At 38.7% G+C, this 20,836-nt stretch overlaps 1 protein-coding gene across 9 annotated transcripts in view; it reads left to right on the top strand.

The window, feature by feature from the left end:
- CSPP1 (centrosome and spindle pole associated protein 1) overlaps positions 1-20,836 on the top strand; it is a 64,472-nt gene that overhangs the window by 26,128 nt on the left and 17,508 nt on the right. For 6 of the 9 annotated variants that reach the window (XR_016280629.1, XM_089517417.1, XM_089517416.1 and 3 more), the window contains 10 exons: positions 2,668-2,682; positions 6,700-6,890; positions 9,053-9,174; positions 10,634-10,697; positions 11,178-11,298; positions 13,955-14,102; positions 15,576-15,728; positions 17,954-18,066; positions 19,776-19,925; positions 20,486-20,626. Coding sequence is in view for 8 of the 9 variants with exons in the window: in XM_089517417.1 (XP_089373543.1) it covers positions 2,668-2,682; positions 6,700-6,890; positions 9,053-9,174; positions 10,634-10,697; positions 11,178-11,298; positions 13,955-14,102; positions 15,576-15,728; positions 17,954-18,066; positions 19,776-19,925; positions 20,486-20,626 (1,218 nt within the window). In the remaining variant the exon portion in view is untranslated. The remainder of the gene's footprint in view (positions 1-2,667; positions 2,683-6,699; positions 6,891-9,052; positions 9,175-10,633; positions 10,698-11,177; positions 11,299-13,954; positions 14,103-15,575; positions 15,729-17,953; positions 18,067-19,775; positions 19,926-20,485; positions 20,627-20,836) is intronic. The other 3 variants (XM_089517419.1, XM_089517421.1, XM_089517423.1) reach the window with 1 other exon arrangement.

Genomic DNA, 20,836 nt, shown 5'->3' on the forward strand with positions numbered 1-20,836 from the left:
TAGTTACAATACAATACAATACTAGGTGATTTTCCCCCTCATAGGTATGAGCCAATTTTTGCTTGATCAGAAGGAGGAGACAGAAGCATTCACTTCCTTTTGAAGTAACCATAGTCCTTCTTCAAAAGTTGGGAACTGTAGTTTTTTAAAACTATGTTTCATTAGAAAAGCCAAGATCTGTTTCCTAGTTGGAGGGGAAAAAGGTCAAACTTCCTATCCTTTCTGGGGGAATAGTGGCCTGAAACACATGGGCCAAATGATGTGAATTCCGGCTGTGTTCAGGTGTAGCATTCAGATGAAGCATGCCCCAAATGTAGCCGGAAGCTGTGCTGAGCCTGTGTCATCCAGAAAGAACTGGGCCAAGAAGGAGTGGATAGAATCTGCTCTTTCTGGTGGCCTGGTTCAGGACAGCGGTGGTGGTAGCCTTGATTGGGACCAGGCGTGGTTGTTGCAGTTCCAGTGTGAACAGTGCTGGTGCAGCCTCCCAACAGTCTATTCAGCTCTTCTGTCTCGGGACAGTGTCAGCTCAGAGGCCCTCATTTCATTTGCTGAACATCCAAGCAGATGGACAGAAAAGAGCAGCATCTGGACACTGGGGGTGTGGCATTTAGATGATGCATGCCCCCAGAGTACATGGAAGCTGCGCAGAGAGGACACCTGGCTGGGAAAGCTGACTGAAAAGGAGCTGAGAAAGTCTCCTCTTTGCTGACATCCTGTTCAGATTGTGGCAGTGTTCTGGGTCAGGCCCACACTCAGGCACATGCGGTTGCTGCGGTTCTGTGCTGATCAAGGCGGGAGTGGCCTCTGGCCACTCCTTTTGCCCCGTCTGCATGACTCCTTAGAAGAGATATTTGTTTATTCTCAGGCTGTGGTTGATTGGTTTGTTTGTGTTTTGTGACTGTGGATGATGGACACCGAGAAACTTTAAAAGAAAGCAGACAATTTTGGTCAATATTGAACCTGTGCTATGGATAATATTAAGGGTTTATGAGTTTTCTGCAGTTCTTTCAGTTAGATGCTTTGACTTCCCTATATCAGTGTAGCAAGTGTGACTGAACAATTTAAATTATGTAGCTTCCTAAAAGTGCCCCCTTTCTGATAAGAAATGGTGTCCTAAAGGACTAGTTGCTGTAACTGCTGGGAAGCAGAGGCTTTTACACCCAACAAATCACCTGCTTGTTTCTGTAGGAAAGGTAATGTCAAATGTGTCATGGGACCTTATTGGCTATTGCTTCATTATATCATTACTAGGTGCATTGGTATTACCTCTGTCCCCCATGCCATTATGAAGTGGGGGCTATGTGTTTTTCCCTCCATAATAAACAGTCTCAGGAAAGACAGTTATATACTCTTCAGGTATATTGCATCAATAGATAATTATTCACATGGTTAGTGTTGGTAAGGAGTTAACTGATGATTGTCATATTTTTATTGAGGGGGGGAGGGTAAGTGTCTGCAAAGATCCTAGCTTATCATGTATACTTGCTGTGAGTGATCAAGAGGCAGAAAACCTGAGTATCCTTGAACTTTGGAGAATTTTTTGTACTGGGGCACTCAACATATCTCACAGTCTTAAAATAGTTCATTAAGAAAGAGTCTCATAGATGCAGGGTGTGCTTAATACAGTACCTTCGTTTTGGTCTGTGGGGAAGCTGCAACCTCCAGACCATGAGACTTCCTCGCAGACCAAAAATGGTGCACTCGTGATGTTGTAATGGCGCAGTGACATGCGGACGCTATGTGTCCGGCACATCATGGTGGCGCCTGTCTGTACAGGGTGCCGCCATTTTGATGCCCTCGTCACGTGCGAGGGGTGAGCGGCGTTTAGAAGAGCTGCCCCAAGGCACCCCTCGCACATGACGAGGGCATCCTTTTTGGCCCGTCTGCACTGGGCCTTAGGGAAACATGGGGTTTGGGCTAGACATACTTTAATGCTCTATTAGATGAATGAAAGCTGACAGTACTTTCCAGAATTTATTTAATTCCATGTACCATTTCTTTAGTTTGTCATATAACAATGTACTGTTGACTAAACCCTAGAAATGATAAAACTGAAGGACAGCAAGTGGATTTAAATTTTCCTGTGAAGTGCTGAGAACTGGCATGGTTTAATAATGCAATATAATTATAGAGCTGTACTTCACTGGAACAGGCATAATTATGGCATACAACCTAATATAGAATAATTGTTTTAATATTTGATGATGGGATCCAAAAGTGTTTGTTTGTTTGTTTGTTAATAATTTATGTCCTGTCCTATAGCAAAAGATCTCAGTGGCTTACAAATAGTATTAACACAGGTGAAGCAGTTTAAAAATAGTAAAATAATGTAAGTTAGTTAAAAAGCACATTAATATCACAATGAGTTAAAAACAAATTTTAAAGATTTTAAAACTATGTGTAACCATATTTGGGTTCAGTTAATGAGGCCTTGATGAACAGGCAGTTTTAACCAGACACCTAAATGAAGTGAGTGTTGGTGCCAGTTGGAGTGCTACAGCTGAGAAGGCCCTTTTCGAAAACCCAAGTATGTTTCAGGATGCTCCATTAGACAAGAAATCTGTATTGAACAGAACTTTTTATGTTTTAAAACACACTAATTTTTAAATACCTGAATGGTGGAGTTGTAATGTAAGTACTAACTGTATTGTATATACTGTCTTGCAGCGAAGTGAAGAAAAGGTAAACACTTTAACATATTGCTATTTTATCAATGATGGGTATATAGTGTTTGTTAAGGCATATAGAGTTCCAGAGCTCTGAGGACATTCCTGTTCATCAACATGATGAAAGATGCAGGAAAGCCTGTACAGAAATGTAGAAAATGTGTTTGTAAGGGAGTGCTGAAAAGTTCTCTGCCTGACCAAGTAGGAAATTACCCACAGCCTTGAAATATACATGCTATTCCACATATTCACGCTGAAGTTTGGTGCACTTGGCACATCACTTCTCAAGTTTTTTTAATCCTTCCAAAAAACCCTCATCTCTGGTCACTGAAATACTACTCCGCTGCTGCTGCTATAATCTCTGGATCATTTGAAAATTTCCTTCCGTCCAACTCTTTTTAAAATTTGGAAACAGGAAATAGTCAGATGGAGTAAGATTTAGTGAGTAGGATGGATGGTCTATGCACACAAACCCCAAATTTTTCAAAACATTCATCGTTTTGCCAACCCTGTGAGCAGGTGCATCGTCCTACTAAAAGAGAACACCTTTTCTCAGCTTCTCTGGCTGTGTTTCCTTCAGTGCCTCCTTCAATCAGCACAGCAAGTTAGAGTAGTATTGGCCTTCTGAAGATAGTCATCAAAATACTTTTCTTATTCCAAAATACTTTCCTGCTGACACTTGAATCTTGAATTTCTTCAGCCATGGAGAACCTGGTCTCTGAATCATAGTGATGTAACCATGTTTCATCAACAGTGATGAGTCATTCTACAAAATTATCACTAGATCACTCAAAATGCTGCAAAATCAACTTGGAGGTATCCATCCAATTTCATTTCTGGTCAGCATGTATACATTTCAGCACCCGCTTGATTGATAGCTTCTGCATAGCCAACTGTTCATGTATTATAAATTCATTGCAATCCCGGGATATCTCTAATGTCTCAGCAGTAACTTTAGCTGAGATTTTCTGAGCCATGAGCACGTGGGGTCAAGAACACATTGAACAATTTCAGGAACTGACACTGTTGATGACTTCCCAGACCTTGCTGCATCTTTGGTCTCAAAATCTGCATGCTGAAAGTTGGCACACAACTTCTTCTCAATTGAATATGACAGACGCTTGTCATTCTATGTTTGCATCATACACACATGGATTTCCTTTGGAGATTAATTCTTCAGCAACAGGAATTTCATGATGGCTTGGTGTTCAGCACTTCCACACTTTTGGTTAATATGGTTCTATCAGTGATCTCCGGGGGAAAAAAGTGAAATTAGAGCTACAATCTCTGCAAATTGGCAGTTTACAATGCAAAATAACACTCTTTCAAGCTACAGTCTACACTCATATTTGGGAAGTGTGTTGGGCCATGAACTTTTCAGCACCTCCTCATATCTTGGCAGATATCACAAAGCTTCATATTATCTGAATGTGACAGTAAAAAAAAAAAAGCTGAATAATAAGATGCATGTCAGTTGCCAGGGAGTTCATGGGATAGTTAGCATGATAGTTTGGAAACCTGCATGCTTTTTCAGTCACGTGCATGACACTGATTTTTTCTCTTTCTCTAGCCTCTTCTAACTGTCAATAAACATTTTTATTTAGCAGATTTGTGGTGAATATTCTATTGTAGCATTAACAAACTGAACCTAAAGAAATCTTTAGTAGGCTCTAAACAAAAACAATTTAATTATGCATGTATGCATGTACTTGTTGTTAACTGCCCTCAAATTGGCTTGGACCTATGGTGACACTATGAATGAGAAAACTCAAAGTCACCGTATCACCAACAGCCCTGCTCTGGTCTTGCAGATTTAGGGATGTGGTTTCCTTGGTTGAGTCTATCCATCTGTAATGCATATTTCCTCTTTTCCTACTGCTTCTATCTTGCACAGCTTTACAGTGGTACCCCGGGATACGAAAGCACCGCCTTACGAAATTCCCGGGATACGAAAAAATTCCAAAGAAAAAAACTGTTCCAGGTTACGGTTTTTTTTTCGGGTTACGAAAAAATTTTTTGGTGCTTTTCGGCGCGATTTCACACGAAATCGCGGCTTTCGCTATTAGCGCCTATGGGCTATTCGGCTAGCGAAAGTTTCCGGGTTACGAAAGCGGCAGCAGAACCAATTAATTTCGTAACCCGGGGTACCACTGTACACTCTTACCCCGGGATACGAATGCGCCGCGATACGAAATTTCCGGGTTACGAAAAAAAAATAATAAAAAATATTTCCGGGTTACGAAGGTTATTCCGGGTTGCGAATAAAATTTTGGTGCTTTTCGGCGCTATTTTGCACGGAATCGCGGCTTTTCCCCATTAGCGCCTATGGCTTTTTCGGCTTACGAAGCCTTCCGGGTTACGAAAATGGCGGCGGAATGAATTAATTTCGTAACCCGGGGGCTTACAGTTGTCTTCTCTAGTGAGTCATGTCTTCTCATGATATGTCCAAAGTATGACATTCTCAGTTTAGTCATCTTGGGAGAGTTCAGGTTTGATATCCTCTAGGACTCATTTATTTGTCTTTTTGGCATCCATGCTTTCTGTAGAACTCTTCTCAAGCACCACATTTCAAATGAATTGATTTTCTTACTTTTCTTACTTACGTAATTGCGCAAAACTAGCGACTTTAAGTGAATGTGTTCTGGCCCCACTTTCTTTTCATTCGAATTTAAGAGAAATTCCTCCCATTTGATAAACTCCTCAGTGTGTTTATGACACTGAAAATAAAATTTAGTGTATTTCTAATACTGATCAGCAGGTGGCAGTTCTAGCCAGGTAAATTATCTAAGCAAAGTGCAGAAACCAGAAGGGAAACCTTTCACTGAGCAGCTGAGTCTCCAAAATTTCCAGCAATCAGCATTTTTACCTCCTGGACTTTCTCCCATGATGCCATAATTTTTTATTCCTCCATTCCTCTAAAGTTTTACTATTTTTAAAATTGACCATGCTGTAATCAGTGATCTGATTGATCAGCTGTTTTAAGAAAGTAGACACAAATATTATAAAATATAGACAAATTTTCTGTTAAGTGGGAAAGGCAGGAGGACACTCCTTGGCAAATAGAAAGAAATGGCACCTAATTTAAGGCAGGACTGTGGCCCTCCAGATGTTTATGAAGTGTAAGTCTCAGCATCTCTATCCAGCATAGGCAGTTGTGAGGTTATGGAATTGCAGTCCAACAACACTCGGAGGTATGAATGATGCCCACTCCTGGTTTAGCACAATTGTCTAGCTTAAAACACGCTTCCTCTTTTCCTTAGAGGAATCAGATGCAAAATCAAGTTGATTCTCATATATTGCCAACAGGCAGATTGCCAAATCATCATAGAACTTTACTTTCTAACATATAAAAAGAGGATAATGATTCAGTCAATTCCCATATGGATTCACTTCCCCTAACCAAGATTCTGCATGATCACTTGTACAAGGAAGATGGTGATAGCTGTGGGTGTAGGTGGGAAGCATGCTTTATGGCAGGCAAGTACCTTAAACCAAACTTTTGTAAGTTGTCCCAGATGTGTTAAACTGTAAACCCATCACCTTAACCCCCTTTTTCAACATCTGGTGGGTGCCAGGATGGTTGGTTTAAAGCTACAGTTCATAAGCCAGAACATGGTCCATATCACATTTCATTCTACTGTATTGGCTGCGATGTCCCTAGTCTTTTCCAGTGGCACCAGTTTGGACAAGAAAATACAGTATGTATTTCCTCCAACATAGATTCATCCTCTTTTCAGGACCCCTAGTTAGTTTAGTGTACACACTACATTGTTACATACCTCCTCACATGCAAGAATAGAACATTGGACATTTACCATGAGAAAAGTCTTAGTCCTTGCTGGCACTTAATTGACATCCTTGTGCTAGGCTCATTGGAATGAGGATTTTGGATGTTTCTATCACAAAAACCAGAAGCTGTTTTCATGAAGTATCCAGTGATCTATTCTTCTATTGATGCTTCTTAGATCTAAAGTAGCTGGAAAATCTCAATGTGCTTTGTTTAAAAAATAAACAAACCAACTGTTTCCCATAGCCCAACAGACTAAAGGAATTGGGATTAGCACCACGAATACTCAAAGAGAGAATACCACCAGAAAAACCAAGACCAGCATTTCAGACACCAACTCCTGGACCTACCTCTATATCTGCACCTCCCATGTCACCAGTGAACGAAGACTCTCACAGAGGACTATCTACTACTCTTGGAGAAATGTTGAGTCCCAGGTAGCTTTCTTAAAAATTTCTCTTTGTAGTTATAGAGCAATAGGATGAACATTGTTAAAGTCCTACATCTATAGCTCTTTTTGGACATGGAAACCTTGATTTAACAAACCAAGCCATGCATGAATCTCATACCAGTACATTCTACATTACACTGTGTTTTCTTCTTTTTGCCATGTTATGAGTAACCCAGGAAGCCCAAATTGGGAAGCTGCAGTTTTTAGATTTGAAGTAAGTCAGGGTCTCGCTTGGTGTGAAGTTGGTTTTAGATTCATTGAATTTGCTAACTAGCTTCTTAGTTTGGCTGTAATCTGAAAACTTTGTAAAACAGAAAAAAATCCTGTATTACTTGTGGTGTGTTGAGATGGAAACCAGCAAACAGAGAGGAGACAAGCTCCATGTGCTGTAAGATGGTCAAGTGTTTATTCAGTGCTTAAAAAGCCCAATGTGTTCAAAGTGTGTTTTTCAGCTACATCTAAAATTAAGGCTATAGTCCTATGGATTTTACAGTGAGTAGGTGCCAGTGAAGACAGTCAGCCCTTGAGTAAACATAAGATAAAGGTATTTCCCATTGGCAATTTTGTCAAGTTGTGTCCGACCTCAGGGGGCGATGCTCATCTCCGTTACTAAGCCAAAGAGCTGGCGTTGTCAGAGACTACTCTGTGATCATGTGGCCAGCATGATTGCACAGAATGCTGTTTACCTTCCCACTGGAGTGTTACCTATTTATCTACTTGCATTTGCATGCTTTTGAACTGCTAGGTAGGCAGAAGCTGGGACTAGTGATGGGAGCTCACCACTTAACCACTTGAGTCACCGCATCATTTAGAATAAACATATACAGGATTATATCACCTGTTGTTAGATGTATTAATGATGATGCTACCATAAAGAAATGGGACTATAGTGTTCTTGCTTTCCTATTAGAAAATGTATATAAATCAAAATAGGAAACAAGTGGAACTTAGACAGATACTGTAAGAAAGGCAGAGGTTTTTTCACTCCATAGCAGGAGTTGGGAACTGTAGAAGGTTAGGTGTTTGCATTAGCCCCCCTGGAGACCTTGGAGAGCTGCACCTTCCCCCACTTAACTTGCCCCCACAATTTTTTTCCCCTCCAATGCCCATGAACACCATCTGTTAGGGGACATGGGGGTATTTTAACCATAGTTAAATTAAATTAAATTAAAATTAATAAAAATTACCTGTATTTTCCGGCGTATAAGACGACTGGGCGTATAACATGACCCCCAACTTTTCCAGTTAAAATATAGATTTTGGGATATGCTCACCATATAAAACTACCCCTTTTCCAACGCACACCAAATAAAAATTTAAAAAACCCATCAGATTTGATTTCAATATGGTAATTTTAATTCAAATGACATGCAGGTACTTAGCAGGAAACCTTGTTGTATACAAAGCCTGCTTGGATTGGTCAGCTCTCCCTGTCTGCCCAGCCCTCCCTGTCTCCAAGACTATCAAAGTGGTAGCTGCTTTCATACTATCGTCGCATATGGTGGGGATGTGGCCGCGGCTGTTTTTGAGCTCCCCCCACCATATGCAGTGACCGCAGATTCTCCATTCTGGCTCAGAAGTTTCAGCACCTGCCCTGTAAGATGACACCCGGCATATAAGACGACCCCCAACTTTTGAGAAGATTTTCCTGGGTTAAAAAGTAGTCTTATACGCCAGAAAATACAGTATATTCTTGACTCAAGAAGAAGAGTTCTCCCTCCATCCCAACTGTCATCATTAGACCTGGGAAGGAGTGAAAAAGACAGGCCCAATTTCCATCAGGCCTAACTGTAATTACTGTAACTAACGTCACTCTCTTTTATTTTATTTTATTTTATTTTATTTTATTTTATTTTTTGTATTTTATTTTATTGTATTCTCTATATTTTTATTGTTGTAACCCGCCTGGATTCCTTGTGATTGGGCGGACTATAAATAAATCATTATTATTATTATTACTAGTTTCAGAATTTTCTCATGCCTTTTTCTTGGTGGAAGAATATCTATAAAGGACATTGTAGATGACCAAAACCCATAATTTTCTTCAGTGATGTATTTGCTGTAACTGTAATTTTGATATCATAGCATCCTGTCTCCTAATTATGTGGTAACAACTGTCAGAGATACAGCTTTTTGTTTTGGATTTAGAATTGTACACCTATCAGCTCCAGTGCCTCCACCAGTTGTGACTGATAACTATAAAACTCCATATGATGATGCATACTACTACTATGGTGCAAGGAATCCTTTGGATCCCAACCTTGCACACGGTAAGTTTTATTACTGTTACTGTCTACCACCCAATCTGCTATAAGAGAGTTAGAAATATCCCATCTCTGTTTGTAAAGATATGTATTTTAAATGATGATTTAGTCTATGTATTGTATTGATAGCAGTTTTACTGTTTTATTGAGTGTATTTTATATGAAATTGTAGTTTTTATCTTGTAATGTTGTTTCTATTGTTGTAATCCCGCCTTATTACTACTACTACTACTACTGTACAGCAGTGCTCTTTCTGGATATTGGTATGATAATGTACAATTAATTCTTCATAGATAAATGTTGTTGAAATTATGGGAGGAGGGGAAAAGGAGGTATTCAGTAACACTGAGGCTAAGCCCAGCCTGCTTCCAAATTATGGTTTTGACAGTCCTTTTCTTTGTCAGTTCTTTGGTCACTCTCTTACTTACCACATTTTTCACAAGTTTTTATTTTCATATTGTGAGAAAGTGGAAGAAAGGAAAATACCAGCTAAAGATAAAGTCTGTGACTCCTTCTAAGCTCTTCCTGGAAATGCTCCTCTCAACTTTTTTTTAAAAAATTCATTGACTGTTGGACTCTGTTATTTTAGATATTCTCAGAAGATTTCATTTCAGAAAGAAGGAAGCCTTAGGAGGGCTCTTGACCTTTCAAGCCTCCTTGCTCCCTTTTCTTCAAACTTGTAAGTCTGAAGTAGCGGAGATAGGAACTGGTAGAAAAGACTGCTGATGCTGATATCGGGCCTGTTTTATTGGATTAGGCCTTTTCAGACTTTGATAATTCTTGGAAGAACTTTTACTGAGAATTTCCAAAAAAAAAAACTTTGGTAAGCTCTAGTCTAGACCATTCCAAATCAAAGAAAACAATAAGGATACATGGGGTTTGAGAATTTCTGTAAAACAGCTGTAAGTTAATACTTTTACTTTGTTTAATACATTCTTTTGAATTAAAAAGTTCCAAAATAATTTGTGCTTAAAAACTGTAAGAAACTTTGAAAGGGCTTTAAGGCTGTAATCCTGAGTGCTGTTAGCTAGGAGTAAGCCCCATTTTTTTTACTTTGAGAGTTATGTCTCAATAAGCATACATAGGATTATCCTGTCAGAAACTGGAAGTCCAGTTATATAGGCTTACTATACATTACTTATATATATATTTTTCATTTCTATCCTTCTCCAAGGATGCCAGGGAGTATAGAGTTCCCCATTTTTCATCATAGCTCATGTTCTGAGAGGATTGGCTGAAGGTTGTTTTGAATTTTATGTGTGGTGTCATTAAATGTCATTGGGAAGGAACTGCATTTCCATCCCTAGAAAAATTTTGCAATATACTACTACCTTATTTTTCAGTGTCCCCCATTTTGACTTCAGTCGTGGTGGTCTTCAGCAATATTTTCTTGTCACACCCCAAATAACATTTAATATTGCCATAAACCTTAGATTCAAACACTGAATGTCTTTTATTGTTTTAGATAGACAACCTTCATCTGCACCTCCACCTGCTGATGCTGTTCATAGATCTCCTGCTGTGTCTCTGTAAGTACTGCTAAGATTAGATTAGTATTTTTATGTATTTAGAAATTAAATTTTGAAATGGAGTAAGGGAAAACTGCTAGTTCTTAAAAATATAACTGTAGTTTTGAACTTGGTAGAACATATAGGTAAAATGAGGAAAATACTACAGCGCGGCCGCGTCATACGCGGGCGCGCCTTACGCGGCTTGAGCATACGCGCTCAAGCCGCGGGGCGCACATGGGGCGGAAGGGGCGGCGCATCCCATTCAATTGAATGGGCGCGTGCGCCCGTTGCACCCCGCGCGCCGCCGCACCGCCGTGCACGAGCCCCATTGTTTACAATGGGGCTTGAGTATAGGCGGAATTCGCCTTATGCGGAGGGATCCGGAACGGATCCCCGCGTAAGGCGAGGGCCCACTGTACATTAAAAAGACATTTCAGTTTGCAATCTCAAGTTTTTTTAATAACTGCATTTCCTTTCTCCTCCCTCTTTTGAATATAGCAGTAAAGTTGAAGCAAAGCTTATGAATGATCGACCAAGAGGACTGGGAATAGTTCCTGAAGAAAAACCAAAATCCACAAAAGACACTACTTTAGCTTATCAACAAGAACTACAGCAGCAGGTGGGAAAGTGAGATTTATTTGCAAGTGATTTTTGTGTTGCAGTACAAATTGTGATATTATTTAAAGTGATCTATTTGGGGAAAGAACATTTTCCCCCTGTTAACGTATTTTCTCACATTAATTGCTCTCCCCATTAAACTTTTCTAAGCGAAATAGGTTTGTATGTCTTCTAGTAAGAAATAATAGCTTGAAATGCATCATATAGCTATTTCTCAGTGTTTCAAATCATAGAATCATAGAATTGGAAGACACTACAGGGGCCATCCAGTCCAACCCCCTAAATGCTGCATCCTTTATGTTGTCCAGTATTAATTTTAACAGGAATGCACATGTGTTAATCATTATATCAGTAATGCTTGACTCTTAAAAGAGAATTATATAGTAGATGTACAGTATATTTTAAGGACCCAATCCATGATGGATATATTGCCATAATGTGAAAGTATCATTTTAAGATAGAGGATGAGGTGAGTGCAGTCCCCCAAGACTTGTCACTCTGCCCCTATCTGGACTCTTCAGACCACTCCTCTTCTGGCCCTTCCAACATATCACAATTCTCAGATAGGCATGTACAGGGAGAGCTGCTACCTTAAGTACTAATGTCTCAGGATTTAAATGTTGTCAACAACACCTTGAACTGCAAAAAGTGTTTTGACAGTCAGTGCAGTTCCTTTAAAACTGATGTTATGATGTTTCTATGTGTGTTCCAGTCAGCTTTCTAGCTGATCTGTTTTGTACTAGCTGCAGTTTTTGAATTATCTTCAAAGACACTCTTAACGTAGAGTGCATTGCAGTAGTCTAATCAGGACGTTACCACTGCATGATCTACTGTGGCTAAGTTACCCACATCCAGGAAAAGCCTCATTTGGGGATGAGTATAAGCTAGCCTCAAGCACCTTGAGCCACAGAACCCTTTTGGGCCTCCAGTGACAGAAATGGATCAAAAGTACTCCCAAGCCATGCACCTTCTTGTTCAGGGAGAGTGCAACCCCTTCCAAGGCAGAAAAATTACGCAATTCTCAGATCCAAGAACTACAAATGCCCAAATTGGGATTCCATTTCAGTTTATTGGCCCTCCTCCAGCCTATTACAGTGCCCAGTCACTACTCCAGCACCTGCACAGCTGAGGCTGACTGAGATAACTGATGGCACCCAACTCCAAACTTCCTAGTGACCTCCCCCCAGCATAGATATTGAACTGCTTGGGAGACAAGGTGGAACCTTGTGGCACTTCACAAGGCCATGAGGCAGATGACCATTCAAAGAACCACAGTTACAGGTAAGCAACCTATTTGTTCCCCAGTTCCACTTTCTGGAATCAGCCTTGCGCATAGGGACAGAACAACCATAACACAGTGCCTTCTGCTTCCTTCAGATGGACCTGTTCCTGTAGGATACTATTGTCAATGGTATCAAAAGCCACTGAGAGATCAACAAGATAGAGCAAACAAGGCCATCCTAATATCCTGGCCATGCTCAAGCATATTAACTAGAAAGGGCTATTAGCAATGGGGTGGTAATTCTCACATGCCTCTGGGTCTATGGAGGTCCTTTTCAGAAGCAGATGCACTACAGCCTCATTCAAGGCAGCAGGCACCCCCAATAGCATTTATCACCTTCTGGACTCACCCACCCAGTCTACTTCTGCTAGATCTTATCAGTCAAGATGGGCAAGGGTCCAGCTTATATTGGTGAAATGAACTGATTGAAACTTATAGAATGCAGTATGCTGCAACAAATGAAGTGGATTCCAAGAAAATTGAACAGATGGCACAGTGGACACCTCCCTAGACTATGCAGTAACAGTGTTGTCAAGTTCTGAGTGAATACAAGCTACCTTCTCCTCAAAGTGCCTAGGAAACATGTGACAGCAGGCAACCAATGAATTCTAATAATGGCCTCTCTGTAACTCTATCCTATTAAACTTGTTATAATTTAGAATAGCTCTACTAATAGTAGAGGCGTAATAGGATCTTTTTGCTAACGTCACTGCTGCATAGTAGCCAGAATAAAATGGCCTCTGTTATTTTTGCCATCATTTGCTTGATGACCTACATTATCTGCACTCTAGCCTTTGCCTAGCTTGTTTCATTGCTTGTAGATCTTCTGCAGGCCAAGATGAATTACAGGATCCACAGTAGCAAATTAGAAGCTTAGAAAGGGACACTAAAATGGCCCAGAGAGAGCCAAATATATGGGGGAATATTGGTTTCCAGTGTTTTTTTTTTGGGGGGGGGGTGAAGTGTGGGCTGTTGCCCTTCAAAGTCCCCTGGTCACCAATATGCCCCTCAACAATTGCCCATCACCTGCCATATAGTGTTTTTTAGTTAAACTGACTACAGTTATTTGGATAATCTTACTGTCTTCCCTTCCTGAATTTGCTACAGTTGAGCAAAGGGTCTAATTTTTCCTCAGCTTTTTAAAATAATTGTTTTTGAATGATCTATTCACCTGATTCTTTAGAATGAACTAACTCTCTCTAGTAAAGCTTTCTCATATACATGCAAGTACAGGAAGAATGGGACAATTTTGTTTAATTGAACGGATATAGCCATCTATTACATAATGCCAATTACTATTGAGCTTTCAATACTAAACTTAATAATGTTTCACTGAATAATTTATCTGAAAAGGTAATTTCTTTTTTCTTTTTAGATAAAGGAAAGAGAGGAACGTCGTAGACAGGAAAAGGAGGAAAGGGAACGGCATGATGCCAAATTAGAAGCGGAAATGAGAAGTTACAATCCTTGGGGAAAAGGAGGTGGAGGTGCTCCTCTGAGAGATAAAAAGGGAAATCTCATAAGTACGTTTGATAATTGAGGATCTTTTGCTTGACAGTCTTTATCTGTAGCTGTTTATATTAGGAAATAAATAGCACTTACTTAAGAGAGTAAAAGGATGTACTACAGCAAATTTATAGCATAAAAGAAATCTGTTCTGGTTGTTTAGACTACTTAACCAGTCCCTATTTCAATGGTAGTTACTTCTAAAAGAACTGGTTTTGAAATCAAAGAAACATAGTGGGAAAATGTAACAAGAAGCAGAAATAAGAACAAGAGAAAAGGTATAAAATATATAAAATATGGAGAGAATCCTGTTACAGCAAAAGAACAGCAAAAGGATGTGAGAAGGAATATTTATGTATAATGTAGTTGGGCACTATGTTTTTTTTGAAGAAATCTTGAAGTGCCTTATGTGTAGAATTTATATTCTGTGGTGGAAGTTGATCTTTTTTCAATTAATAATTAAAAATTATTAATAATAGATGCTATTCAAAGAACCAGTATATGGGAATAGCTACATATGCAGGTTGAGGTTCTTGAAACATTCAACCAGGTAGCTCTTCATTGCCAAACAGGCAAAGGAGAACATCAAGAAATCTCTGGCTATAAATGCAAAATTCAGCTCCCCCCCCCATATATATCTTGTCTGAATCATAGTGCTTGTTTATTCAGTTTTTTAAATGGTATCTTTCTGCAATTTCATTTTCTACAATCTCTCTCTCTTCTCTCTCCCTCCCTCTCCCTCTTCCCCTCCCCCTCCCTCCCTCCCTCTCTTTCTATATATATATAATGTTATTGTTAATTTTTTGTCAAGTTCCCTAAAAGTTGTGACTCACTTATTAGCAGATTGGTGTGTGTGTGTATTTATAGTTTTTATAGATTTTTAAGGGAAAAATCACACATACACTATATATCAGAATTAGTTATTTGGGGGACGTTGGGCTGAATTCAGTGTTTCCTTGAACTGGCAGATACACCCTTGCAATTGAGTTCTATGTGTGAGACTCCAGCTAATGTATGTTTTTTTTTTGTGGTTTCCCATCTTGGTTGTAGCTTCCCCTGCTACCTCTAGAGTGGATGGGGATTGCGCAAAGAGAGGAAAAGCAACAACAAAAAATCCAAATACATAATTTTAAAATACGTAATTTATACATAAAGAGATGATAAATCTGGAGAGAATGCTTTAACATGAATAATTAGGCAAAGGTTATATAATAAAAGTAGAGCAGCACATTAATGTACAGAGAGCAGAGAAACCTTACTTATGCCTAAAACCCAATGCTGATATCTTGTATTTAGTTTAAAAATAAAAAGGGTAATAAAATGTTACTTGGATTTTTAGTGAGTGTTCAGAATAAATACATATACTACTCTTAGATTATGGCCTCTGTGTGTCCTCTTAAGTGTAGACCTGAAGAAAGATTTCTTGCCTTGAAACTGTCATACATACCTCATGTTAGAATAAACAATGGCTGTTTCCCCCTCTTCTTCAGCTGACTTGAATATGATGCACAAGCAAAATGAAGATGCATATCATAATCCAGAGGCACGAGTATATGAAGATAAAATGGCCATAGCCTCTGTTGACCCAGGTTTGGCCTCCCCAAGTCTTGAGAACACAGATGACTCTACAAATAAAATAGCAGGTTTAAACAATACCATATCTTCAGTTGTAAATGTGTGTTATGTCACTTGTCAAAATTATTGTACATTCTTGCTGTGTTGTACTTTCCACTAAAGGCAGTCCTGTATTTTATATCCTTCTGATTTTCTTTTAAACTTGATGGAGTTAGGTAGTATTAGGTAATAAATAATATTTTTGCACAAACGTTTTGTAACATTTTCTCTACCGTAAAGCAGTCTATATATGTGCAAGGCATTCCCCTCAGGTATTTGCAGAATATTCTTCATCAACAGAAGAGCAGGAGACTCTCTCTTTTGTAACTGCTTAATCTTGTAAAACCACCAGCAATTGTCTTGTTAGACTTTTCCTCAGTGGAGGCTGCTGGATTTCATATAAGAAGGGGTGATGAATCTGCTCCAGGTTTTATTATGAACTTTAAAGGCATGCTGGATTCTTTCCGCCAGGTAGATTGAGTACATGAGACCCATAATGGTAAAACCCATAATGGATTCAACAGCTCAGTGACATGAAATTCACAAACCACCACTGATGCCCCTTCTCTTCCTTGGGCAATAGCTCTGTTTCAGAGCCTTTATGATAGCTGATGTGAAAAAATATAAATTTTATCCTTTTAGCACCTGTTGCAGTAGGCTTTGCTTGTTGGGAAGTGACATTGAAAAGTGAATCTTGTTATAAGTGTGCAAAAATTTCAAGAAACAGTATGCTTTGGGGATGCGATTGCGAACGATTGATCATACTAAGTACTGTGTAAGTGCATAATATTGCTGATGATGACTCTGATGAGTTTTTAATGTTATTATATAATGGCTTGGTTCCAAACTATCTTCAGGACCGCCTTCTCCCCTACAATCCTCCCCGCGCACTCTGCTCCTCTGGGAGAGGCCTACTTCAGCCACAAAAATCTAGGCTGAGATCCGTCTGCTTACATCCTTAGACAGCTTTAAAAAGGCTGTTAAGACGGATCTCTTCCGGCAGGCCTTCCCAGAATAGAGAACCCGGCCTCAGAAAAACGTCTGGGAATATGATACTGCTGCTCCCATTGATTGCTTGCTGAGTGATGTTGTTGACCTTCTGGTCAGTTTTTAACTTGTATGTTTTTTGTTTGTTTGTTTGTTTGTTTTTAAATTTTACATTGGATTTAATACTTTTTTAAGGGGATTTTATATGTGCTGTATTTTTTAACTTTGTTAGCCGCCCCAATTGTTCTCAGAGCGATGGGATACAAATAAAAAAATTATTTATTTATTTATTTATTTATTTATTATAATATTCTTTGTAGGATTAATCCAGAAAATTAGCGTAAAGCAGTTTCCTGATTTGCACAGAACTCCATGTTATATGAACTGAATTCTACCATATTGCAGTTTTACATTAAATCACAGTGAAACAGTAAATCATATATAGGAGTATGGATTAGCATTCACAAACAGTAGTTTTAAGAGGTCTCAGTAGTTTGAAAAGCAGCATGAATGTTGGGGGTAGATCTTTCTGTTTATTTAACATTTTCAATTTTGGACTCTTAATTATTTTCTTAATTTACAAATGTCTTTTAAAAGTACAAATATAGGGGAATTTAAACACTGCAGTTAGCCAGATGCATTTCTTTCCTGCACATCTTTTCAGAGGTGATCTTAAAGTATGTAGGAACACGTTCAAATGCATGACAGACAACTCTAAGCTCAGTATGCTTTGGATGCAGTTCAGACTACCACCAAAGGCCCAGTGCTCAGATACAGAGAATTCCCACAGGCACAGTATAGCCTTGTGTACACTTCTATATGCACATGTATAAATTGAGCAACAGATCAGTGGGGTAATGGGATTGCTGTGCAGACCTAGGTCCCCATCCAGTCATTCCTCCAAAGCATCAGGGTTGTATTTAATGAGGAATATGTTGTATGCTCATTGTTCTTCCTTCAGTAGCACTTTCCATTGCTGGCTATGTGATCTCCATATGTATAGGTAAGGACATGAGAAAGGACAGCTTTTTCCAGGCTCCTGATCCATTTAATTGACTGTGTGTGTTAATTCTAAACTAGAAAAATCAACTATTGTTTTGTTTTCATTTATCTTTTTGGTTGTGTAGCAGGTGAGTATTGAAAATGCATGTTATATTAAATATTCAAATTAGAATTACAGCATTATTTGAAATCAGATGCAAATGTGTTTACAATTTTCTGCAAAAATGTATTTACTAATGCTTGCAATCCATTTTTTAAAAACTAGGTTTTACATATACACAAGTATCCCCATTTGCTCGTGGCAATGTATTTGGTGAGACTCCAACCGCAGAGCAGCTTAGGCGGCAAGAATCCTACAAGAACTTCCTTCGTTTTCAGGTGAATTTATGTATGAGTAGTAAAGAAAGCAAAATACTTTTTGACTCTAATAGACTTGTGTCAGTAAGTACAGCTTTTAAAACTTTTGCAAAGCAATCTTGCTCATTGTTTCTAATAGTCGAAAAGTTACATATATTTTCTTCTAGTATCCTGTATAACCTCTGAAGCCCCCATATCCTCTGAGGACTTCACAGATGGCTGCAAATATTGAAAAACAGTATAAACAAAAGCAGAAGTGTCTGGAAGTATATTTCTGATTTTGAAACATAGTTTTTGCCAAAAAGGGTGGACTGGTGGGGTTGTGGGTTAGTGGTACAAAAATGTCTTGGGGGAACTGAAGGCATTAAGAAGAACTTCCTGACAGTAAGAGCTGTTCAACAGTGGAACACACTCCCTCAGAGTATGGTGGAGTCTCCTTCTTTGGAGATTTTTAAACAGAGGCTGGATGGCCATCTGTTGGGGTGCTTTGATTGTGTGTTCCTGCATGGCAGGGGGTTGGACTGGATGCTCTTGGTGGTCTCTTCCAACTCTATGATTCTGTGACTCCCAGAGTTTCACTTTGTCCAGCCCTTCTAAGTACTAATAGCAGAATTATGTTCCACCACTCATATTCAGAAGAACAAGGCAGTATACAATAACCAATCTTAGTTGCTAATTACTTACACAAAATTGGAGAATATCAATAATAATAATAATAATAATAATAATAATAATAATAATAATATGTTTTATTTATATACCACTATATACCACAAGGTAGAGCTGCTGGGGAAACAGCATTAAATTGTATTCAAAACTTGTTAGCTCTTTGGTAGATAGAAAATTGTATAGTCTAGCTAAGAGTTTCTTAACCAGGATTCCTTGTAACCCTAATGTTCTATAAGAAGTTGCTAGGGGTTTCATAAGAGGTCATATCTGAAAAAAATAACTTTTTAAAAACTGTAACTATAATACATAGTTTTGTGTAGGTGGTCCCTGAAATCTGAAAATTATGTCGAGGATAAAAAGGCTGTGAAAGTGGGTATTGTTTTCATAGTGGGTGTTTGCTTCAGAATAGAATGATCAATAGAGAAATACAAATCTGAGACTACATACAACTTTGTTTCTTCATCTTTTAATATCTATTTGTTCTGATCCATACCCCTATATGTTTGCAAAAATAAGGTCTAAAAACATTTTAGAAAGAAAGGAGGTGGTTAATCCATTAGAACAGCTCTAAAGATGTGTGAATTTGGTAAAAATGCTGTAAGACCCCAGCAAGTAATATAAAAATGGTTGGTTGATATCAAGACAGTCACTAGTGATTAAATATGACAACAGGATGTTGTGAGAGTGGAAGACTTTTTTCTTCTTCTACATATTGTCAGTTACAAGACCATCATAAGGCCCTATACAGACAGGCCAAAATAAAGTTGCTTCAGGTCACTTTGGAGGTATGGTGTTTCAATGATGCATGCATCCTAAGAGTCAGGAAGCTGCACCAAAGCTGCACTCCAGTCCTTAGGACTGAAGCGTGGCTTTGGTGTGACTTCTGGACTCTTAGGATGCATGTATCATTTAAACAGCATACCTCCAAAGTGACTAGAAGCAGCTTTATTTTGGCCTGTCTGTATCAGACCATAAGTTACTTTAGAAAATCACCTAGGTGTAAAGCCTAGGCGTAAAGCTTGACTGTTCTTATTTCAAACAGTTAGGTGTTTTTTTTCTAGATTGAAGAGAAAAGAAAGAGAGAAGAAGAAGAGCGTGAAAAGCGAAGACTTGAAGAAGAAAAAGAAGAAAGAAGGCTGGCTGATCAGAGGGCTAGAATACAAAGAGAATATGAAGAAGAACTGGAAAGGAAGAGAAAGAAAGAAGAAGAGGTATGATATCTAACATCTGTAGATTTGGTGGGTGCCCTGCCTGAGAAAAGGCAGTGAGATTTTTCATTTTTTATTGTATTCAAGAAACTATGTCAGAAGGTTGACCCAGCATAAGAATTGTGATACTAAAATGTTTCAAGATGAGATTGTCATAGACGATCTTTCTTAATTGTGCACAAGGTACTGACTTTATTCTTAAGTACTTTTTATCAAATGGGTGATTGGATGGGTTGCATTTATTTGTTGTTGACAACTGCAGTTTTACTTTAATATCATAAATAGGTAAAAGAAATCTGTAGCTCTGTGCTCATGTGCATGCACTTTAAAGTCAGACTTCCTGATTTTAAATGGAACATAGCTCTAAATATGTTGATATTCTGTATTTTCCACCTGTACGCATGGATGCTTTCTCATTCTCTGTAGTTTCAGGAAAGGCTTTGAAGATGCAATTACATAATGGTGATAAAGTTTCAAAGAGGAAATCCGTATTCTTGGTATTTGTTGAGCTGTGGTCAAAAGTACTTTTGTTGTTTTCTATCATTGTACTGTTATCTTTGTAGCAAAGATTAAAAAATGAAGAACTGTATCGATTAGCTGAAGAAAGGAGAAAAGAGGCAGAGAAAAAAAAGTTAGAGGAAGAAGAAAGACAAGATAAGCAGAATAATGAAACTGAAAGACATATAGTAATTGAAGAAGAAAAGGTAATCTCTTAAAAAAATTATTGAATCCTGGCATTTTAGCTTGGATACAAGACTGACACTTATACTCCACTATCGCCTGCACTGTAGCCCCCTACACCTCCCAAAAATTGGCACCAGGAGGTGGGTCAGTGAGGATCTTAGGGATGGGTGAAAGGGTATTTTAGCTGGAACATTTGAATCTAAACCTGGAATTATAATTTGAAATGAAAT

Source organism: Sceloporus occidentalis, unplaced genomic scaffold (assembly GCF_023333645.1).
Source record: "Sceloporus occidentalis isolate IW3139 unplaced genomic scaffold, rSceOcc1.0.p SCAF_3, whole genome shotgun sequence".
Lineage (NCBI taxonomy): Eukaryota > Metazoa > Chordata > Lepidosauria > Squamata > Phrynosomatidae > Sceloporus > Sceloporus occidentalis.